Raw genomic sequence first — 24,742 nt, forward strand, 5'->3', positions numbered from 1 at the left:
CTCAATAATAATTAAGAAGCAAATAAGTAAGAAAGTAAGTAATTAAGTTCTATTCAGAGCAAAATAACCAGTAAACGAAAATAAGACCATGGCAAAATTAAGGGATGAATAGAGTTTATGAGACAATACCATATTTCCATTATGTTTTCACAGACAGATATTGGCAAATGTTACTCGATCATTCATTAAACAAATTAGAATTAAAATGTACATTCTTAAAACATACATTGAGTTGTGCAGACTTTGTGCAATACTGTATACATATGTTTTTTTTATTATTATTATTATTATTGAGAAGACCCTGCATCACCACTAACGTTTTACACTGTGTATGGGGCTGTACTTTAGTGCAAAACAAAAGTTGCATGAGAATTTTCTTTTCTTACCCCCACACCATCAATTATTCAACATGTCCACTCGCATTTTATTGAAAACTGCATGTAGGCTTATGTTGGGATACGGCGTTTCATTGGTTGCTATAAGAAAGCCATAATTACAGCGCAAAATGTTCGTATCGTACCAATTCCTGTATGTACAGAAGCAAATATCTCAAGCATAATGTTCTCAAGCATTGTGTGTAACCCCTTGACATGGACAACTTTGGATAAAACAGCCCTCTCTGGGTGACATTCCTCCAATGATGGGCCGCCCCACAGCTTGGTCATTCATACAAAGTGTAAGCTACTACCTATTTCCAGGTGGAGTAGGGGTGTTTAACACTTGAAAAGCACATGTAAAAGACACTATTTCCTTCCATGGATTTTTTTTAACATTCAGATTACTACTTGTAGTGTGAAGTGTCTCCACGCGATGATGGCCCTATCACATTGCTATAACACCAGACGCATGACCCAACATAATTGTTTGGCTCCAGAAGCATGACCCAACATGATTGGTTGGCTCCAGAAGCATGACACAACATGATTGGTTGGCTCCAGAAGCATGACCCAACATGATTGGCTGGCTCCATGAGATAGGAAGAACTACTATCTCATGGAGACTGTTTAGACTGTATAGAGATCAAGATGTTCACTTCTGAACTGTGGTTGGTGGAGCTGTGGCTGGTTGTGTAAATACTAGTGTAGTATTTGTCACCAGGGTTGGGGGGAGGGGTGAGTTGGGGAAGACTCAGCGTATAGGCCTACTCTGAAAGATCAAACCAATGCAAGGTTGGAACACGGAATTCAATGTGTTTTTTTATCAAATTGAATTTAATTGTTGTATATTATCAAGCCAGAAGGACAATGTGATGTCCACATCGAGTTTGCATCAGCAAGTTTGGAAGTTTATTCAATGTCATAGCAGCAAGTTGTAATGTAAGGAAACAAAGACATACACACTGCAAAACGACCCATGAGTGAGATAAATAATATTAGAAAAGGAATGGTACAACATCGGTCCTCACTGAACACTGTATATACAACGTGATAGTCCCCCCGTGTGTTCTGTAAAAGTAACATGATGGAACAACATAGCGCACACTGGGAGATTCAACAAAATATCCGCAATGGGTATTTAAATGTGCACACAAATGTAACACAAGAAAATACTAGAGCTTATGTTATGAAATATAAAAAACTCTATTGCAATGACATGTGTCAAGTAAAAAAAATACACAAAATGGCTCGTATGTTTATCACTCAAAACACTGTAATATTGGCATATCTGCATAACATCACATCATGTTATAGCATATAATCACGTCTTGGAAGTAGACATTAATATGCACAGAAACATTGTTACTGTGGTTCCAAAGAGTTCACATATGTCTGCATCCGTTGTCTCACATCGGATGTCTGTTATTGAGATTTGAATGCTCGTTTGGAAACCAAAGATGCATTTAGAATTAATTATATCTTGTCAAAATGCTGCCAGCGTTTAAAAATATATCCATTGCTACCGATACTCTGTGTTGAGTTAAATTCAAGTAGGCCGACAACCTGTTAAAGTGTTGTTAAAGTCACTGGCCATGAATCACTACACCATAACGTTAAACAAAACAAGAGGCGAGGAGTATATTTCTCTATTTGATCACAAAAAAAACAATCTCAGGGTGCGTGTGGCCTTGGCTATTTTATTTAGACTTTCGCGTAGATTCTAACAACATACAACACACATCCTTGGGACAGACACACTTTGGAACAACTTGGTATTTGGACAGTGTTGTTATTTGGGCCCACACAGGTGATTGTGTGGGGCAGGGGTGGGGATAAGATAACGGAAGACATTAAAATAAAAACGCAACAAGCATACCTAGAATATGCACTGCTGCTTTCCCTTGGTAAATGTATTTAATGCAACTAGATACTGCTGTACTTACATACACTATATTATTCCATAGTGAATCCTAATTTGCATACTTTTAATATTTCAATGGAATAAACATTTAATATTATACTTGAGTGATATTTCCTTTTATTTCACTTATGTAGGTTAATACAAATATTTTAAATTGTTACCCATTTTCAGCACAGAGTACTGTTTTTATTTGAGCACAGAATTCAGTGGTATACATACAAAGATAGGTATATACACTTTATGAGTTGAATCATGACACTTTTACATAAACACTCTCCTGACTGCGATATCCAATCTGTGTGTATTTCAAATTAAGGAGATATATAGGTGAGTTGTTATTTCTTCTGTGTAATAATTTCTGGGTGTGATGGATTTTGGGCATGGCAAAACCAATGGTGAAGCCATTACAATCTTGTTTTGATCATAAAAAAAAATCTGCAGTAATACAACACAAACAGCATGAGGTAATACAGCTATGTCATTCATCCGTCCATTCATTCATTCATTCATTCATCTCATACATAAATGAGTATTTACTTTTTTCTTTTGCTATATCCTAAGAACACCCCCTTTCATCTCATGCTTACTGTGGAGATAAGACAAGCCATTTTTTTTTCAACTTTGAGAAGAGGACCATGTTAACAAATGACATATTGCCCCACTCACATTAAATTATTGCAATTCTGAGACTGCTCAACTTATTTTGAGAACATAAAAAAGGCATTACTGTAACAGGCGCACTAATAGACTATTTCATGCAATGTTCTGTTTTTTACGACATGTAATGTATACAAAGGCATCGCGTCACACTGTGACACTTAGCGTTTCCTGGCTAAAATCGATTTTTCATAGGTTTGATTTTTCAGAGGTTTCATGGGTCATTGAAATAATCGTCATACGAAGAAGAACCAATAAGAAGAACCGATAAAACAAAAAAGTCACTGGTGAAATTTTCTGAAATTTCAGTTAACACTTTTTAAACTCAGGTTGGGAAATCCCAGCATTCCAATACATTAACATATTCAAAGATTGCCATGTGATGGGGTTAAATGTCAGAGAGGGATTAGTATACAGATGTGTTGAGTGTTTAAGGTGCAGAGATGCCTGGAATAGGTGGATGTGACGAATCATCAGTTCATATTTGCAACATTTTCATTTTTTTTCTTCTTCCGTTTCCCCCTTTCTTTCTCTAATGAAAGAGAAGAAATGACCAAAAAAAGTATATTGCTTGAAAAAAAAAGAAGGTTTTTTTTCTTTTTAACACCGTGAGACATTTCATTCGCTGCTTCTCAGGTTGTCTAGGTGGACAAAGCGTTACATTATCAGTCAAAGATACATACAGGGGGATGCGGTGAAACCAGTCCCAAGAGATTCAGGGTCAATGATGTAATGAGAAAGTGACTTAGTCGCCACAAGGGAACTCTTAGTAGATCCACCGGCAGAGGACACCAGGCAAGCAAGGATGTACTGCCTGCTTTGACTGGGAGAAACTGGAAAGGCCAGTCTTTCACAGTAACAATAGTCAGTCTGAGGACCTCAGTGTGTTCCGGTGCTGTGGAAAGGGGGAAAAAACAAAAACAAAAGGACCACACCCCCTCGCAGCAACAACCCTCTTCCAACACCCATTCCCCATTCTCCTCCCCTCTCACCCCGCCCGATCCATCTCTAGCATTCGCCCTCTTGCTGTCATTGGGGGGTGTAAAGTTAAAAAAAGGGAATTGGGAACGTCGCTCCACTCATTTGCTCTTGCCGGATGTGCTGGATCCCCCCGCGCCCCCTTCCGCTTTGTCGGCGATCTCCGAAGTGTCCAGCTTCTCCGAGCCCTCGCCCTTCTCCGATCTCTCCTTCTCTGACCTGTCCTCGCCCTCCACAAACTCGGAGCGCTCGGATCGCGCGTCCGCGTCACCCTCCGACTTCTCCTTGCGCTCCGAGCGGTCAGGGTCCGTGCAGGACGTCCCCGGCTTGTCCCACCCGGCCATCTGCTCGTGCTCCTCCAAGCTGGTGGTGATGTTCGCTGTCCAGGTTTTCAGGTCCTCCTAGCGGGGGGGGGGGGTTGAGACCATGAGATGGGAATAATTTTAGCGGTTTGCAAGGATTTCACTGAATAGGTCAAACTTGGGCCTGTGATTAATTAGAGAAGGAACCCCTTTTCGCCTTTTTACCGGCACCTTGTCTACTTCTTCTAAGTGGGTCATGTTCATGAGGCTTGACTACTTTCTAGTAGGAGGCTGTTACTGCATTCGCATGTTCCGACAGTTCTATTTTCTTACCTCATCTTTTGCATGGAATACGAAGTTGGTTGTATCATCGATTCTGTTGCAGGGAAACAAAGGGGGAAATTTTCAGATCATTTGGATTCTTCATTCTTGAATGTAACAATTTAACAATTTGCCTTAGCCTTATAACTCGTAACAATCTGCCTATGTCAATTCAAAATTTGTGAATAATATTGATAGAAAAGCTGGATCGTTTTCTTACTGGAGGACAAAGACATTCTTCTTCTTCTTGTAGCCAATGGTGGGGTCAAATGAACAGTTGGAGAGGTCAATAGGAGCCTCGCTGTTGTACGTTGTGGTGCGATACCTCCCGTCCTTATAAAAGGTCAGTTTTCCATCGATCAACACGCAGTACACGTTCATCCAGGACTTGCTGTAAAGAAGAAATCAAACAAATTTAAAAAGCATTACTCAGGAGAAATGCAAGTAACCTTGGGGAAAGTAATAGAATAATTAGTTGATTGTCTATTGTAAAACATCATTTTATTTTCAAGATTCCGTGATTGAATCAGGATTTATTACACAATATTAAGATAGATGAATGCAAATATATCAAACAGGAAGTTTTTATACGACTCGTTCAATGACCCACAGATTGAGAAGCCCTGGCCATACCTGTTGGGGCTCCTCTGTTGGGCTTCCAGGTCAGAGGCGGTGGCCGTCTTGCGGTAGAGGAAGCCCTCATTGTGGGCAGTGTGTGAGGGCGGCTGGGGCGTCGTCGGGGCACCGGTTGCCGGGGCTGAGCGGGACCGCCTGGACTCCTCAGGTTCCTTCGGACGGGGCCTCCTCCTTGGCTTGGGGCGGTCTCGAGCACGAGGTCGCCCGTCGAAGCGAGTCACAGGCGCAGAGAGGCTGCTAGAGGGTCGGTAGTTTTCTCCCCGGGCCTGAGGGGTTAGGAGAGGAGACGAGTGTGTCACTTAGGTCCTCCCCCAAAAGAGAAGAGGTGACGTTGGTTATCACAGTATGACTCACCTCTGCTGCCTCTCTCTCTTGCACCTGCTCCACGATCTCAGCCATAGTTGACCTCTTCTCCCTGTAGCATCCACGGAGACAAGTTACTCACAATACATCAGTACAACATCAGGTAATGGGGTCATTTTGGCCAGTGCCAAAAACGCCCCCTTTTTGGGATAAACTTGTGAGCAGTTGAACCTTCCTGCCACAGACAATGCTAGCTGGCCCACCACTCACCCTGAGCGCTTGTCGTCGCCCTTCACTGAGCCGTCCTTCACTGAGCCCTCCAAGTCGCTGGAGTCCTGCCTCTGAAGCCGCGGCTTGCCATTCCCCTCCTGTTCGCTGGAGGACTGCCTCTCCACGCGCCTCCGGTAGCGCTCCTGCCGGACGATCATGGGCAGCTCATTAAGCCGGGCCTGGATCTCTTGCTCGCTGGATGTCTGCCTTCCCAGCTTGTACTCCCTTTCCCTCCTCAGGTGGTCCATCTGGGGGTCGGAGCGGCTGCCGCGGGGGTCCCGCTGTAGCCTGCCGTGGAGGAGATCCAGTCCGGACTCTGGACACATATCCGCCATGGGGATGTCCCCGTACTGTTCCCTCTGCATTCTGCTGGCCTCCAGCAGGGGGTTCACTGCCTTGTGGATGTGATTGATCCTGGGCTGCAAGTCTGCCTTAAGGTGCTGCCATGCATACGCCATTTTAGGGTCCATGATACCGCCGCTCTGAGCCAGGAATGCAGAGCTGCCCAGGCTCCCGCTGCCATAATGATTTTGTGCTAGATAACCCGAGCTGCCCATTCCTGCACTACTTTGATAATTTTGCGCCATGAGAACTCCACTTCCCATATTTTGCTGTGCCAGATATCCCGTACTACCTACATTTTGCTGCTGCTGCTGCTGCTGCTGCTGCTGCGCCAGATATCCGGAACTACCTAGATTAGGCTGTTGCTGTGCAAGATATCCAGAACTTCCCATATTTTGCTGTGCCAGATATCCCGAACTGCCTACATTTTGCTGCGGTGCCAGATATCCTGAACTACCTAGATTTGGCTGTTGTGCCAAATAGCCAGAACTACCTAAATTATGCTGTTGTGCCAAATAGCCAGTACTTCCCATATTCTGCTGTTGCGCAAGATACCCAGAACTGCCCATGTTTTGCTGCTGTGGTAGATAGCTTGACTCCCTTCCTAGACTGCCGCTGCTATGTTTTGGAACTATGTGACTAGAACCGTCAAACCCGCCACTGCCTTGGTAGTTGTGCATGAGGGAGCCTGAGCTGCCTACAGACCCAGCATTGAGTCCAAGGTAGCCCGAACCCTCGGCACCTCCTCCAGTTTGATGGTTTACTCCCAGGTAACCAGAGCTCTCTCCTCCAACACTTTGGGGGTTCAACCCTGAGTAGCCGGGGCTATCTCCGACCCCAGCTGCCGCCAGGTGGTTCATGCCGAGGTAAGAAGAACCCTCCGGCTTCCTGCCACATTGCTGATCCAGTCCATGGTAGTTGGATCCATTCAGGACCGGGGAGTAGCTGGCCATCGCCGTGGCCAGTCTCTGGGATGCAGACGTGGCAGCCAGCTCTAGATTGCTCTGCATGGGCTTGGGCTCAATGTGGGCTTGGACTGTCTGCCTAAGGTAAGAGGAGGCCGCACTGGAGGATGGGAGGCTGGACGTCAGACAAGACAGGGGGAACATCCGTCGGCTAGACAGCGGAGTGGTCTTTTGCTCCTCTTCTTTTTTCTTCTCTGCCTAAATGGTGTTTGAGGAAAACAATAACAGGGCATGAACCCAGTAGAAGGTGAGGGAAATTATGTACAAAAGAAATGTGCAGTGCTAGATTAAAAACAATATGTATAATCCCACACAGATGTAATGCCTGCTTCATTAGATAGCATACAATGGAGCAAGTGCCAGTGCAAATGGGAAACGCAAACAAGGGTGCGCAGCATGTAACAAAGGTCACAAAACAAATTCAAGCCCACGATGGTGCTAGCGCACAGCATGCACCCTTGCCTGCTAAGCTAACAGGACACCCCAAGGTCAGGTGTTGCTTTTCTTCCTATTCCCTTTTCTATTTCCAATAGCTGTGCTAAATGATTCCAGCACATGATAGACTGTCAATCTACAGTCAAGCTTACTGCGGAAAGCTGGCGTAGCGAGCTGAAGCGTTCTTTCCAGGTTACGGCAGCCTTGCGGAAAGCCTCATGGCGGAGAATGAGCTGCTCAACTTCGTCTGTTAGGGCCTGGGTCTCTCCTCCTTCCGGAGCTTTGGCGGAGATGAGCGGCTCCTTGGCCGTCAGCCAGGCCTCCGCCTTCACTGTCTCCTGGGCAAACTTGAACATCTCCTGCTCTGTAAGAGACATCGCACACAAACGTCCCATCACAAACATGTGACCGTAGATGGTACTATATGAATAGCTGTCTGGTGTTTGATATTAGAATATTGGATGTCGATATTATGGTTCAAGCACTCATTGCGTTCGCAGTCATTTGCGTAGGTGAGAGGCTGTGTCTTTTAAATCCCTTGAATGTATACTCAAAGAGCATTCACTGTTTATCTTTAGTGAGTGATCTTTAGTGTTACTCACTGCGTAGAAGTCTTTCCTGGTGTTTCTCCCATTTCTCAACCAGATCCTTCTGCTTGGCCAGGAGACTGTCAAGCTTCTCTTTTATCTGCCGGGGAGATATAGATCATGGCACTCATGGTCATAGCACTTGATGGCTACAATGCAGCCAGCCAGGAATAAACCGTGTGAGCTTTTATTGTATGTACACTATTGATCTGTGATTGTAACGCTAGTGCTTTTATTTTTATACCTAATCACCCTTCAGGCACCAGCGTACGGAGTCGGATTTCTTGCAGAAGAATATCAACAAATGTATTTCAACCGGGTTCTAAATCAGGTGTTAAACATTGTCTGCCCGACTGACCTCCTCAGCTGCAGGATTACCAGCAGCCAATAGGATCTTCCCCAGGTCGGCACACTGCTGTATGGTTTTACTGCGGTTGTCCATCTTGGCTTTCAGCTCTTGGTGTTGTTTCATCATCAGCTCCAGCATTGACACATCCCTGTGGCAGAACATGCAATACTAATCTAGAAACAGCAACAAAAACATGCTACATGGCTAATGCTAGCTGGACTCTTGGGTAATTGAATGGGTCATTCTTTGAAGTTATGGAGTCCATTACTGTTCTGTTGACTGCTATATTAAAAGCAAAGATTTAATTGGCTGAACCTTTACATTAACTTGGAGGAACACACAATAGTAAAGGGTGATTGTATAATATGGTCAGATTTTGTACACTAAGTAAATATTTAAATAAAGGGCTCAATTTCTCCCTTTTAACCAAAGACTACAACCGAAGAAAGGAAATGGAGCTTTGCTGTGGCGTGAAGGCATACCTGGGTTCATCCCATCGGATCTGGCCCATGATGCCTTCCATCCACATGAGGTTCTCGCGCACCACCGAAAAGAACTGCACCTTGTCCGTCACCGAGGTCACCTGGACCCGGCTGGCCTCGCAGGAGGTCAGCAGCTGCCTCCACGCCTCCATCACCTCCATCTCTTTCACCATGATGGCCTCCGCCTTCTCCCCAGCATAGATGGTTCTCAGCTGGGCAGCGTTCTCCTGAAGCTGCCTTACCTGCAGCGAGAGGGGAAGGAGATGATTTAGGCTCAGTTCGAGCTATAAGATAAGCTTGTGAAAACCAGTGTGATCGGGAATATCTCCAAATAATTTCGGGAAGACTCATTTTCTTAGCGGGATTTAAAATCTTTTAATTTGGATTTCAAGGATGTCAAGGCAAAATAATTGAGCGTGATGAGGTCTAATGTACACCTCCATACGTTATCTCCTTGCCTTTACTGGCTAGGGAATCGACATTGAACTGCGAGCCGGAGTGCACACCTGCGCGACGAGCAGTTGAAGGGCGTGCTCGAAGGAGTGCATGAGCCTCTGCAGGGTGGCTGGGTTGGCGATGCTGGCCTGGCACGCCCTCACCTCTGGCAGCTGCCTCATCTTCCCCGCGATCTGAGCCAAGACCTGGGGCACAGGATGGCATGATCATGCAAATCTTTATCATCATCGTCATCATCATCGCTTTTATAAATAGAAGCAGGACACGACCGCCTAGACGGGATACCTCTAACCGGACCAACGGATAAGGAGTAACTGAACCCCCTTTGGTCTAACATATTTACTACACTATTTAGCAACCATGTTAAAGACATTTCTCCAGAAAAATCCATGGATATGATTCTATTTAAAAATGATTATTGGCTTTACTAGCAAATGCTGGTAGGCAAAGTGAATCGAGACATCGATCATAAATATAAGGAAGGTCATCGGGTGCATGTGGGAGTGAGATATCTTTATCAATGATAATTTACAGGTAGGCTGGGGTCTTTAGGGCCCCAAACCCAGAACCTTTCGTCTGGTCCCTAACCCTAGACTCTATCTAGAATATCCTGTCCGGGATTATGACCAGGGTTGGTCTCTATGGCCAGGAGAATCTGGTGGCTTCGACAGGGTGGATGGGACGCTACTTCCTAGTACCTCTTTGCAGTCTGTGAAGAACTTGTGCAACTGATGGGACGCGATCAGCATCTGCCTGCGCGTCTCCATCAGCTCCAGCAGGTCGGCCCAGGACTCGTTCAGCCCGTCCTTCCACTCGGCGATGGTGGCGGCGTCGGTGTGGCCCAGGTCGATCATCTCGTTCACCATCTTGTTCACCTGCTCCATCCGCTGCTGGCCCACGCTGTCCGTCTCCATGGAGAACTTGGTGAACTTCTCCTGAAGGACCTGAACCCAAATAAATGGCCACGTTCTGCGCTTAGCGACTATTCTTATTGTATTTAGTAAAAAAATGAAAAATGAGGCCTTCTGAATCCTACTGTGGTGTTATTTACACATTCAAGGGGACTTCCCTTGGTGCTGTAGGTCGAATATCTGTAATAACATACTCGGAAGAGTTTGTTCTTCTTCAAACCATCTCTCTTATTTCATGTAAAGAAAAAAAGGACTTGATAAAAATGGAAAATAATCAAAAATAGAGAAAAACGTACAAGGAATAAAATGTATTATAAGATGCCGACTGACAGCACATAGTTTAATAAGTGCTATGTTAATTAGTTATAATAATTCAATAGTCAAACATCAAAAGTGAGAGAACGTATGCTACTAAGCGACCAATGCCGCGTCGTCCTCTCGGACACCCACCGTGACGTCCTCCAGGTCGTGGCCCAGCTCGGTGGAGCTGGCCACCGACTCTCGCTCGGTGATCCACTTCTCCAGCTCCTCCACCTCCTTGTTGAGCTGGTACATCCAGTACTGCTGCTCCAGCTTGGTCTTGCGGTGCTCCACCATGTCCTTCAGGGAAACGTACAGCCGGTCTATGTGGGACTGCTGCTTGGTGATCTGCTGGCTGTTTGGACGCAGAGGAAGAATGCGACAGGGCACGTCAAGTGTGCATCTTTAGAAGTGCATTCGATTGATAATGTCTGACTTCACATTCTTCACTATGCAAGATAGGGACAAAGTACAACTATTGTATGGTTCTCTGATAGACCTTTACGTCTCCGTGGTGGGTTTGTGTGACAAAATAGACATTTGATTGGAAGAGATAAAGAAATAAAGCATCCCTGCAATTGTCTCCACACTTAAAACACGAGTGGCCCGCTATCTGCCTACTGATGCTTAAAACAGCAGCACTGTCAACACCTGATCACTGGGACGTCCATTCCACATTACCTCTCTGGGTGCCCCAGTTCCAGCAGGCGTTGGCGTTGCTGGGACAGCATGCCTACTGTCTCTGCATACGTCTCCACGGTCTGCTCCAGGACCAGGTGTCCCTTAAGCAGCTGCAGAGTGCTCTCCTCATCCTGAAAACCAAGACAGCAACTTTAACAATTACAACCGAAACCAGGTGGCAGGTAACGCCACGACACAGCACCTGGTACCGTTTAACTGTTCTGAATATGATGGTCAGATTACAGCTTTTTAATTTAAGCTCCTTCTAGATGCTTCAGATCCTCTGGCCCTTGGCCTGCTTGTTGCTCGGGTGAAGAACCAAGACCCCCACGGAGGCAATGTTTGGTGTCTATGGTCCTCACCAATGGAACAGACAGCCGGTGGAGCAACCCAGTCTGTCGATATTTTCGGAAAACCTTACAATGTGCATAATGTATACTAATGTACATTCTTCAAATCCACCTCCCAAATATAGCCCTTGCGTTTCAGACTTTAATCGATATTTAAAAGGATTATTATTGTGACTGGTTCCTGCGGTGTAGTTACCCTGCTGACCACCATGCTCTGTGGTGTTGCACCAAGAGCCATACATATGTTGAATGTTTGATTGAATTGATTGACAGGTGTGCTGGGCGGTTCCTTACGGTGCCCTTCTCCTCGTTGGCGACCTGCAGCTTCTGCCCGGACAGCCAGGACTCGACCTTGACGGCCTCGCTGTAGTACTGCTGTGCCTGCAGCACGGCGTCCAGCATCACAGACCGCCGCTCCGCCTCCAGCCGTAGCACCTCCCACAGCTGCCTCACGTGCCCCGCCCCCTCGCGCACAAAGTCCACCTCGGGGGTCCGCAGGGAGGCGATGATGCCCGCCCGGTCTAGCACCTCCTCCACCCGCGCACACCGGCCCGTCAGCTCCCTCTGGAGGGTCTGGGGAAGGACGACGATCAAGACGTGAGTGAGTGGTGGGCGGGAGGGAGGCGTTTCGACGGAACGCTTGGTGAATGTTGTGGGGTCTGATGATTTCATTTTGCGTGTGCGGTTAGGGTTAAGGCTAGTGTTAGTGGTTCTGATTATGTTTTGCGTGTGCGGTTAGGGTTAAGGCTAGTGTTAGTGGTTCTGATGATTTCATTTTGCGTGTGCGGTTAGGGTTAAGGCTAGTGTTAGTGGTTCTGATGATGTTTTGCGTGTGCGGTTAGGGTTAAGGCTAGTGTTAGTGGTTCTGATGATGTTTTGCGTGTGCGGTTAGGGTTAAGGCTAGTGTTAGTGGTTCTGATGATGTTTTGCGTGTGCGGTTAGGGTTAAGGCTAGTGTTAGTGGTTCTGATTATGTTTTGCGTCTGCGGTTAGGTTTCGGTTTCTGTTAGTGGGTCTGATTATGTATTTTTGCATGTGCGGTTAGGGATAAGGTTATTGTTAGTGGGTCTGATGATGTCGTTTTGCGTGTACGTTAAGGGTTAAGGTTAGTGTTAGTGGGTGGTTGAAATGAGGGGGTTTCAATAAGGCCGTCTCACCTGGTTCTTTTTCACATGTTGCTGTACACTTTGCAGGTTGTTGCCGTACTCCTTAGAGGACGCCACGGGAAGCCTCTCTTGAATCCACAGCTGCAAAAAGAAATAAAAGTTGGTTTGGGTTTTTGTAGCGAAAAATCAAGTTGCACACTGTATATCCATTTCCACGATTGATCTGATTACCCTCAAACACAAGACATAGCGTGGTGGTGTTACGGTATGCGGATAGACATAGCAAAGAGAAAAACAAGATGTAGAGGGGGAAAACAGTAAGTAAAGTGTAGGGAGCGGGCAGGACTGGAAGGACCGCTGCTGCTCACTATCTCATCCTCCAGGTCCTGAGCCACTTGGTGCATCTCCTTGGACGCCAGCAGGATGCGGCGTCTCTCCTTCAGGGGCTCAATGAGCCGGACGATGCGTGTCTCCACCACGCCTGACTGCTCTCCGCCTCCCCTGTTGCCGGCCACCCGCTGGGGCGGGCACACTCCCTGCAGGCTGCCCAGATCGCTCACATCCTTGTATATGTCCCCGATCTGGGACTCCATGGTCTGAGCCAGGAGGCGGAGGAGGAATAAAAGGGAAGAACGTCATGTGAGCCGAAAAGACAAAGGGAGGCGGTAAACGACTTAATACAAAACATGCTTCGGATATTTGATATCATCGACTTTCAATGTTGTGTAAGGGGGTCTCTTCCTGTTATTAGCGTATAAAAAATGATACGCTAATACCGGCCCTTTGGAAGGTACATTATAAGCAACATTTATACAGGGGGAGTATAAAGAAATAAATGCATCATGGATATCAAATACAAAATGTTGTTGAACTCTGATTTCCTGCGGTACTATGTACCACACTGGGATATACAGGCTGTGGGACTATAGTTAAGACTACCATTGAGGCCTCAGTGGATCACCTGGAATTTCTGCAGCTGCTCATTGAAGGTGGGCAGGTGGTGTGCCTGCTCCAGCTGCGGGGGCTGGCGCTCCAGGTGGGACAGCTGGCTGTCCAGGTCCGAGTAGCTCTTGACCGCCGGCTCCGGCTTGTTGTTCTCAAAGAGCTGCCGGGCCTTGGCCTTGGTGGTCCGCTCCAGGTCGGACCAGCACTCCCGGATCTCCTCCAGCTTCTGCTGCACCACCGGCCGCAGCTCTGGCTTCTCCTGGATCAGGTCCTGGCCCTCCTGGGGACACACGGGCATGTGTTGGACCATGTCATGGTTCATGGTTCATGGTGCTCTGCTGCAGTTCGATTCAGTGTTCGATTCAGTTCGATTATGGATTGCTACATCGGTAGCCTCCTTCAAGTGGAGTTTACATCATCAGTTGTTTCAGTGTTGAGTGTTATTTATCGTAGCTACGCGTACACTGGTTAATGTCAGGTCTAGCTTAAAGCGAGGCTTCCCATGCACCAAGCTGTCTTGCATGTCTTCAGTTGGTTACAATCACATCCCCCATGTGTGTGAATTGCCAAGTGGCTGTGCAGGACTATCCGCACAGCAATGCAGCACAGATTTAGACCATACTGAATACATTCAAACCATAATGAGTAGTAGTTGCCATTCGGACGACATCTTTCTCAAATGACACTAGGGCAACCGCCATTTTAACTACCATTAAACCCACCTACCTACAAGGGAAATCCACTAATTTCATGAACAAAATAATTTTGTTACAACATTTTTTAAGATAATGAAAAAGAATAGTAGCCAAAATCTATATTAGTATATTAGGATTGGACTCCCTATCACACAGCACACACATAGATAAAGACAACCATCCACTCGTAATCATGCATGAACCAAACCCTCCCTCCTCGTGTTCGATGGCATATGGTCATTCCAAGCTGCCTCATACGGGAGCATTGCCCATGGTGTGAGGTGGACCAGGAGAATGTGTCATTTTCTTTTGCGTTTATGTGCTCTCACTGGCTCTTGTCCAGTTCCCTGAAATAGAACTGTAGCAGTGTACCCTCCCTGTCTCAGACCTGGGCAAAAGGCGGTGCTTTTATCATGAGTGGTTCCACATTTTAATGGAGAGAATCTTAAACGTGCATGGTGCTTTAATGATGGATGAGAACCACAGAGTCAGTGAATACCTTTAGTGGTTTAAATCGTACGGTAACGTGAGAGCCTATTATAACAGGAGAATATCTTGACTTCGAGAATGCTTGTGTGCTTGTGATTCAGCTGTGTTTGCGTGCTACGGATACAATGCTGCATATACCGAACATATCTGTTCCTACACTGAATCCGTCTCCCCAAATTCTCCTTGTTTTCTGCATTTTTCAAGGCGAGCTGGACCTGTCCTGTGGCTTTCATATTGCTGTGCTGCATTCCTCCACTTGGCACAGGCTCTCTGCTTTACTGCTGCTAGCGCTCACTCTCTCATCCCTCTCTCTCTCGCTTTCTCTCTCTCTCTCGCTTTCTCTCTCTCCCGCTCTCTCTCTCTCTCGCTCTCTCTCTCTCTCGCTCACTGCTTACTCGTCTCAGACTCTCTCTCACACCCTCCCTCCTCGCTCTCTCTCTCTCATAATGCAGAGCCAGCAAAACGCAGGTTTCTCCATCTCTTTTCCAACCCTTTCTCACTCTCTCTGTCCCTCTGTCTCTCTCCCCCCTCTCTCTCTCTTGTCTCTCTACTCTTCAGGCTTTACTGACACACGGGGCGATGGAAAAGGAAATCATAGAAGCGATGGAGAGGGAAAGAGTTAAGGTAAAGAAACGGGCGGAAAAAATGGTGTATAGCACAGAAAATGCTGTATCTGCTGTGGGCGGTTCAGTTCAGTTAGGATTGAAAAAGGAAGAGGAGAATACATCCGACATAACCTGCACATAGCGCAGTATTTCCTCAACAACCAGAAGAAACTGTGCTATTCTCGTAGCATTGTGTCGCCAACACACTGCAGGCTCGCTTGAGCCGCCGGTACAGATCAGTGAAAGGGCGGGTGCCATTAAATGGCTTGTTTTACAATGTTGGCACAAACACGCATTCCAGAGTCAGGCATAAAAGTGACAGTATGCAGCAGATTGTATTGGCTGCTGGAAGAAGTATGCTATCGCCAATGCAGCTGCTATGCAAATGAAGTGATGAATGCAGGAAAAAAATGCTTAGATATTCTTACAGAAGCCCACATGCAGTAGAACCTGCATGAGCCCAACTTCAGACGCCCAATAAGAATTGCAATGGGTAAGCATAATGAAAAAAAACCCGGATCATTGGACCATAGCAGAATGTTATACTGCAAGTAATAAACTTTTTCAAACCGGTACTTTTATTTGGATATTTTTAAACGATTATTGATATTTGTGTACAGTTAAGATTGAAAGAAGAATGAGAGAACAGTGAGACAGTGAGACACTCCTACTCCTCTACATAGTACAAGCATAATTAAATTGTTTTCTATTTTATGTATTTTTACTGAGTTCATATCGATCTATGGCTCAACCAAAGGTCCATAGCAGTGGCATAACACAGTAATGTGGATTTTTAAGTGTGTATGATTCAGCATATTGTACACGATTTTGATGTCATTACAAATTCTGGGAAAGGGTTTGGCCTTGATAATTTCTAATACACTAAAAGTCTACATGTAATTCGGCCATATAAAACAGATTTTATGTTATACAAATAATTATATTTCTTCATGAGCACCTTTGGTTATGGCACATTTTACATGAGGATCGATTTAGTGTACTGTAGAGGGATCCATCCTATTGGATATTTCCAACCATACAAATAAATGCATTGATATGTATCTAGGGAATGTGGTCCATATTAGTAACATGAGAGATCCCTCTTGCGTTGCAAGGCAGAGAAATCAGACACGGTGGACATGTCCTGACAGAAGAAGAACAATAGCAGAACCATTGAATAGAAGAAAGTGTAATTGATACGTCATCATTCTAAAATTAAATATATGAATGAAAATGGCTAGGAAGCATCCCCTTTTCCTCAGATCTCACCTGACCACGTGGAACTGATAAATAATACAATGGAGACACTAGGAAACACAGAAGAAAGCTCTGATATATTCAAAGCTACAAATAGACATAAAAAAAAAACAGAACGATAAAGCATGGCCTTTCCCAACATTCATATTGAAAAGGTTCTGACGTATGACTGGGTTGTCCGTTTAAGTTTTAAAAAGCTTGGGGAAAGGTAGGAAAATGGATACAAAGAATAAAATGTTCTACATGTATAATAGCAACCTGGTACGATCTAACTTTCCATCAACTTTAAATAAGCTGCGTAGGATATCTCTCTTATTCTATCTATCACAATCATGTGTTCTCAATAAAGAGAGCAAGAGTCAACAGGGTAACTGGATATCATCAATTTCAACCCTCAGCAGTTTAACATGCTTCCTCTGTTGAGGTTAACATGATACTCGATAAGTAAACAGTTCTTCCGGTTTCAACGAAAAGAAAATCCTACATTACAGTAGCTACACAGTTTTCAACGACCATTATCGATCCATCAAGTATTACCGCATAAATTTGGTTGGGAGGGGGGAGGGGCATTCATTGTCAATAAGATCGGGAACATAAAACCCTATTAGCTCATTATCTGGTTCAAAGCCCTTGAGCTAGACAGACTGGGCCACGACATGGCAGTGTGTTTACAGAGGCATTTCCCTCCCAGAGCCGGTGGTAGAGCACTAGCTTTGGCACAAGGTCAACCCTAGATTCTCCCACTGTACCAGAACAGCGTCTTCTCCTTACTGTGGCCATAGAGGTTGAAGCACAAACACTCCCAAAAGCACACATAGTTCTCCAATGGCCGACGGAAGGGCGCAACGTCATGTTCTCTCTCTCTCTCTCTCTCTCTCTCTCTCTCTCTCTCTCTCTCTCTCTCTCTCTCTCTCTCTCTCTCTCTCTCTCTCTCTCTCTCTCTCTCTCTCTCTCTCTCTCTCTCTCTCTCTCTCTCTCTCTCTCTCTCTCTCTCTCTCTCTCTCTCTCTCTCTCTCTCTCTCTCTCTCTCTCTCTCTCGATCTCTCTCTCTCGATCTCTCTCTCTCTGTGTCTCAGGTGACGACAAAGAGAGAGATGGGGAGGGAGGGAGGGACCAAGGGAGGCAGCTAAGAGCTAAGGGACGTTAGCATGGAGACTAAGCTAGGTCCCTGTAGGACACAGAGAGACAGAGGCACTGGATAACCACGCTCAGCTCGTTAGCACCCTGGTAGCAATGTTATTAATTGTGGCAGCCATCTTCTCTCACTGCTCTCAGGGTGTCACTCAAATCCGGCTTCAGGTGTCTGGTGTCTGAAGTTAAAGGTTACACGTGAATACGCTGATGATTCAGAAGCCGAGCAGTATTCTGTTTCAATACCGTGTCCATCGCATGTTATGCAGAGATCTGATTCCTATCAGTATCCACATGTGTAGGCCTATGTTATTTTCAGTTTGAATGCAGGCCAATCTTTCTATATTTCTAGTATCTTTCTAAGTATGGTATGTGTACATTATAGACAATTTTATATATAATAGTACATTTAAAATAAAAGGATATTTAAAAACAGGATTTTATAATTATTTGTCATATTTTAACACATCCTACCACACTCAGCTGTCACTGTCTCTACAACCCGCTAGCATTGAGGGAAAACTAATATCCACATATTTACAGGATATATAAAAGATATGTTATTGCTTCAAGTGGCACAATTATCTTATGAGCCGTTAGGCTATAAAAAGATGGTTCCCATAATGTTGTTTGGTTACCAACACATCGTTTTTGGAATTTAATGGAAATAACAAGCTATCTTATTTTTGGGAAAAAACGGAAAGATGATAGAACTATTATTTTATACAAACTAACTAGCCTTAGACTTAGAGTAAAATAAATGCAGGGGGTGATGGATTATGTGTCTGTGCAGGAATAGTGTTGCATAATTCGGTTATCATTGGTAAAATATTCACAATTTATCACTCCTAGTAGATCATTGGTATCAGAGCATCGATAAACATTACACGAGACACTAAGACCTTTTGGATTCACCTACAGAGTGACTGCCAGTCCACAGGGCATCAAATGATTGGCTACTGGCACATGGGAAGTGATTTGGTCACCTTAACTAATCAGAAGGAGGGTTACTGTGTAAGCCAGATGAGAATGCAGCAACAAATTATAAAAAAAAATGTAGCAACATAAACAGCAGCACATGGACAGACATAATTTGGGTTTATGTTTACTGGGAATCAAGGGCATTAGGCCTCCAGTTAAACAAAGCGCTGTCTCAACTGGCACCTGGGGACCAGCAAGACTTTAAGTTGCCCTGCCGCCGTTAATCTGTTATGGATAACAAAATAGGAAGATGGACCACTGAACCTTTGTTTTAACGGGAGGATTTATTCAAGACGATTGACCAGCATGTCAAAGAATGAATGCCACACAAATTATGTATGTATCTTAAAAATAGACTATTTTTTGGGGGTGCCAGACAATTAACTAGTATTATAAATACTGTAATAGCTATCAGAAATGTAACCAATTAGTCGATGAGACAGTAAACAAGAAATTGTCGACTGCAGATGATGAACATTGAAGCATTGGTAGTTTACTAATTAATCTGAATACATATTTAAGGGCCAGGTGTTGATTATTTTCAACGTATTAAATTGAACAAATGATAAGAACATTATGATAGTAAGACATTTCATTTAGCAAGTATGTGCAAACCAAACTTGATAGCTGTTGGCACACATTGAAAGGACTGGAAATGCATGAATGTCTGTAATATTTGTATAAATACCCTCAATAAATGTGTGATGTACCAGCACTGTTTGTTTTCCCAATACTCACATTTGAATGCTAGCAATAAACCATATTCACATGGCCTATTTCATAGTTTATGAGGATGCTGATTGATGGATGATGACAAACTCGGAAAGAAATATATAGGGCTTAAATGTTACAGAAAATATAACCATTTTAACCTAAAGTTATGTTGCTGATACTGTCACTTGTATCATTAGGTTAAAATGCTTCAACATATGATGTTTGTGAATTCCAAGATGGCGTCCGACAGAATAAAACCGATGGAAAGCCAGCACAGTTGAGACACATCCCAGCAGGGCAGATCAACAACAAAATGTTGCGGTAACTTGGTTTTAGGCCTTGTCCTGACTAAAACCACACATAATATAAATATGCATAGAAACGATCACTGTTTTTCTCCTCTACTGTTATGACTAGCATGACTCATCCACCGGGGTTACAATGCAATTGGATATTCTTGCATTTACCTCCTCGTCAGCATATCATTTTCACACAAGAGAAGCAATACGTTTTGTGCTGTATCAGAAACATGTTCCAAGCCATTGACTGAAATCAAGCATCATTAATCATCAACCATTTACATCTGAATAACCCCCCCACACACACACACACACACACACACACACACTCAAACACACACACACACACACACACACAATCCTCCAAGGCACAGGGTTTCCACAGATGTCGTTTTGCTCTCCCAGGTTTGCAATGCACCATGGGTACACAGGAGAAGACGAACAAAAAATGGATCTAGGATTATTTGTTTGTAATTGGATTCCCCTCAGATCAGGTAAAGATCACAGTAGCTACACGATCATCACCGGGTGGTGCATACCCTTATGTCTTATGCTGATTTAGTAAAAAAAAAAAAACACTCCCTCGCTGCTCACAGAGATCTCGTCTCTACGGTGGCTACATAACCATCCAATGACATCCATCCAGCACCCCACCCCCTCGTACTGACAGAGCCCTCGTGTGTGTGTGTGTGTGTGTGCGTGTGTGTGTGTGTGTGTGTGTGTGTGTGTGTGTGTGTGTGTGTGTGTGTGTGTGTGTGTGTGTGTGTGTGTGTGTGTGGGTGTGTGTGTGTGTGTGTGTGAGGGAAATCAAAGAAATGTCCCATCTCATCACCTGTGCCCCGGTCGACACCCAGCACAGCTGCTCTGACAGTCATAACCTTGAGCCTGCCATGCTGGATGTCCCCGGGAAGCGTGTGATGTAACCAGCGGAGAGCGATGACACCTCTCCTCTCCCCCATTCTCACCTATTTTCCTTTTCCACCTCCACCGCACCCAACAAGCAAAAAACCCAACTCCCCCATCCCCCGCCGCCACCAGCCCCACCAGCCCCACCACCCCCACCACCCCCACCAGCCCCACCAGCCCCACCACCGCCACCAGCCCCACCACCGCCACCAGCCCCACCACCCCCACCACCCCCACCACCCCCACCACCCCCACCACCCCCCGATCCCTCACAACCTCTCACCCCCCCCCTACCCCACCTCCACTACCGCCAGCACCTCCATCACCCCTCCATCTCGCCGACACACCGGTTCTCTGACCTCTCAAGCACCCCCACCAAACCCCCATCCCCCCTTCACCCCCCCCCCCCCCCCCCCCCCCCGGAGAAGCCCCCCCGCGGTTTCGACTCCACTCACCTGCTCTATCTTGGCCAGCCATTCCTTGTTGCGGGCCAGCTCGGCCATGAAGGCCTGGTGCTTCAGCCATTTCCTGTGCAGCTTCTGAGCCTCGTCCCTCGCCGTGTCTCGGGCCATAAGCATCTTCTCTTCCCGCCCGCTGTCCCCAATCACTCAGCTGAGGGGGAGACAAAAATAGCCACCATCAGGAGCCCGTGCCTGAGCCAGCCCCGCGTTCTCTCCCCTCTCACCCTCTCTCTCTTTCCCTCGCTCTCCCTCCCCTCTCTCTCTCTCTCTCTCTCTCGCAGGACGTCCTGCCTGCCTCCCACCTACACGAGAACGCCGAGCCCCTCTGGCTCAGTGCTGCAGGGGCCTGGGGTACCTGTGCAGTCGCCAACCACCCACCCAACCAGAGCCCCCACCCTCTACCCCCCTTCCACGACCAGCACCCCCCCACCAACCAGACACCCTCTTCTGGTGAGAGAGAGAGAAAACTCCCCCCCAAAAAACACAAGATATGCACCTCAGAAGTACAGCAGCAGTGGTAGCGGTGCGATGGGAGCAGTCAAGCCCTTCCGCTGGGTGGTCGCTGGGTCCTCATGCCCCACACGTTCACGGCTCTTGCAGTGCTAGTGCTGCAGTGCCTGCTAGCCCCGTCTCAGAGAAAAGGGAAACAACAACCGCGGAAAATAGAGGGAACTGCGCCAACGGCAACACCAGTAAAGGATGACACACGCACACACAGACGCATCCAGCGATTCCTCGTTTCACCTGGGATTTAGGGATCGTCCTCTGCCTTTTTCAAATGCGCGGTTTCGAAAAAAAAAAGAGAGAGAAAAAAAAAAAAAAAAAAAAAAAGGGAAGACGCCAGCAGTCAAATCCAACAGTTAGGCAAGGCGTAGACGTAGCATTAGCCGCCGACACATTTCAGCCGGTACAAAACCTGGGACCATCTGGTGCTCACCAGTCTCCGGTCAGCCTGTGGTCCTGTCTAATGATGCCGTAGAGCAGCAGTAGCAGCAGCAGCAGCAGCAGGAGGAGGAGGAGGCGGAGGAAGACTTTGGTGGGAGGAGCAGGGTGAATGGGATGCAGAGGTAGAAGAGGCCGGATAACATGAGCTATCTGCTCCTGAAATGCATCGCTCCTTACCGGCGCAGAGAGGCACGCGCACACATGCGCTCACGTGCACTCGCGTCACGCATGCATGCACGCCCGCCCGCTCGCGCACGCACACCGACACATGCGTGTGCCTGTGTGAGATAACGCTACACTGCTCTCCCTCTCTCCTGCTCTCTCGCTCGGCCGCTCCGTGGCTCCCTGTGCTTCGTGTCCCCAGAACCAGATCAGACAGTGGCTGCTGCACGTTGCTGCAGTCTTTCCTCCACAGCTACACTCCTGCCTGCCTGCCTGCCTGCTTGTGTGTGTGTGTGTGTGTGTGTGTGTGTGTGTGTGTGTGTGTGTGTGTATGTGTGTGTGTGTGTGTGTGTGTGTGTGTGTGTGTGTGTGTGTGTGTGTGTGTGTGTCTGTGTGTGTGTGTGTGTGTGTGTGTGTGTGTGTGTGTGTGTGTGTGTGTGTGTGTGTGTGTGTGTGTGCCTGCCTATGTGTGTCTGTGTGTGTGTGCGTGTGTGTGTATGTGTGTGCGTGCAATCGCAATCAGCACTGCAGTGCCGGAGCAGAGAGAGAGCGAGAGAGAGAGTGAGAGCAAGAGAGAGAGAGAGCCAGAGAAATAGGGAGAAGGAGTAAAGGAAAGGGAGCATGTGTGTGTGAAACGGGGAGCAGGAGACACACACGGAAGAGAGAGAGAGGAAGAGAGAGAGGGAGAGGGAGAGGGGAGGGAGAGAAACAGAGTGTGCAAGAAGATGGAGAATCAGGGGGAGACCGCTTGGGGAAAAAGGGGGGAGGGGGGTGGATTGAAGGGAGGTGGAGGGAACAGTAAAAAAAAAATGGAGGGAATAAAGGTGGTGGTGCTGCTGGTGGTGGTGCTGCTGGTGGAGGAGGCGGTGTTTAACGGAGAGAACGGATAGAGCCTGCGTCATCCTTCAGTGTCACCAGGGACATTTCTCTGCACTAGAAATGACTGCACCCGAAGCCTGAGCAGGATTTAGGAGACGGGGGATGGGTGTCCTTTTTAACAACTGAATGAGGCGGTTGGAGGAGGAGGGGGTGGAGGAGGAGGTGGAGGAGGAGCACATGGTCCTCTCAGTGCAGCTCAGTGATTTGAACCGCGATGCTATTCGTCCCCTTCTCTTTTTTTCTTTCGCCTTTTTTTTCCTTCTTCCGTGCATGAAATGATCCTGCCGCAAATATGTGATTTGGTTTCATTGATTATGGGAAAGAGAGGTTGGATGAGGGGGAGGTGTGGTGCCGGGTGGATCAGTTTAACCCCTTCACTGACAGCAGCCATAAATACCGGCTCTACACCAGCAGGGCACTTTTCAGGTTTAGAGGAGGCTGCTATGTTTGATTACCACTTAGTATTGATCGTTCTATTTGGATTTGATTGATAAGTCAAATTTAGATTGAAATGATTTTCATCATTTTAAAATAAATAATAAGAAATTAAAATGTCATAAGATAGTCTAAAATGGAGAACTTTTAACATCTTTTAATAAAACAACTTGTTTGGGTCCATGATTTATAGTAATGTTCTGTACTGCATGTGAAACAATTCACACTATGATAATGCTGATGTACATGCTAACGTATCAAATGTATGGTCCAGCCCCACCAACATCACTATGGGTAAAACCAATGTGCGACTAAATTTGCTGACATCAGATTTGCAAGCACATGCTTACAGATGAGGAGGAGGAGAGGAGGAGCTGCAGTGAGGGTGAAGGAGGCTCTGGGATCTTCAGAAATAAAATTAATTTGGGTGTCCACAAAAGGCCATTTATCTTTTAACGGTAATGTCTGACACAAGTAAATCGCGTTCCCCATGATCTCACCAGCAGCACAGATATATTGATCAGTAGTATGAGCACCATCATGATAGGAATTAATAATGCTCTCATTGAGTACAAAACAGAACAAAATCGTTTGGTTTTGTTTTGGATGAAACGCCTGCTTCTTCCCTCCTGACCCCACATGTTCGCTGTCATCATCATCATTCAATACAGCAGCCAATCCTAGCAGTGATTCATATCTAGGGAATACATTTCCACTTAAAGCAGGCTGTTCCTAGATTTGGGAAACTTGTGAATGTTATGTTATGTTGAAACTATACAATTACTGCTAAAATATTATAAATCATGTGCATTTTAACATTTACACCCCCATGGTTGTCACCACTACCATTGTTTGGCTTTGTATGACAGCCCTTTGCACTATGTCTCAGCTTTTCTTATTCTGTCCCAATTAAGTCATTTTTAATAGTTATTTCCAGTCAATATACAATACATAGCATAACCATTTCTGTCATACACAGTTAGACGTCATCGGCATACAAATTAGCCTGTCTGCTGAAATGCATGAAAATAATCCACTAAAAAAACTGACTGTACAATTAATACAATACGTTATTGTTTATTAATTACTCCTGTGCTACAGAAAAAAACA

At 45.9% G+C, this 24,742-nt stretch overlaps 1 protein-coding gene and 1 long non-coding RNA gene across 2 annotated transcripts; one reads left to right on the top strand and one right to left on the bottom strand.

Annotated features, from left to right (window-relative positions):
* Window positions 1–1,263: 1,263 nt before the first annotated feature.
* Window positions 1,264–22,918, bottom strand: sptbn4a (spectrin, beta, non-erythrocytic 4a). The gene is made up of 20 exons (XM_060057219.1): window positions 21,708–22,918; window positions 21,206–21,362; window positions 13,690–13,953; window positions 13,097–13,324; window positions 12,780–12,869; window positions 11,918–12,196; window positions 11,274–11,404; window positions 10,743–10,947; window positions 10,080–10,325; window positions 9,432–9,566; window positions 8,926–9,167; window positions 8,453–8,591; window positions 8,110–8,194; window positions 7,660–7,871; window positions 5,766–7,270; window positions 5,547–5,607; window positions 5,190–5,458; window positions 4,777–4,947; window positions 4,569–4,611; window positions 1,264–4,334 (listed from the first exon to the last, which is right to left on the bottom strand). Exons 2-20 carry the CDS (start codon window positions 21,326–21,328, stop codon window positions 4,035–4,037), a joined length of 4,728 nt encoding a protein of 1,575 aa, XP_059913202.1. The 5' UTR covers window positions 21,329–21,362; window positions 21,708–22,918; the 3' UTR covers window positions 1,264–4,034.
* On the top strand, window positions 12,092–13,589 carry LOC132461802 (uncharacterized). The gene is made up of 2 exons (XR_009526680.1): window positions 12,092–12,220; window positions 12,816–13,589. It is a non-coding gene; the product is annotated as an uncharacterized LOC132461802 (long non-coding RNA).
* Window positions 22,919–24,742: the final 1,824 nt, after the last annotated feature.

The sequence above is a fragment of the Gadus macrocephalus genome, chromosome 7 (genome assembly GCF_031168955.1).
Source record: "Gadus macrocephalus chromosome 7, ASM3116895v1".
Taxonomy (NCBI): Eukaryota; Metazoa; Chordata; class Actinopteri; order Gadiformes; family Gadidae; genus Gadus; species Gadus macrocephalus.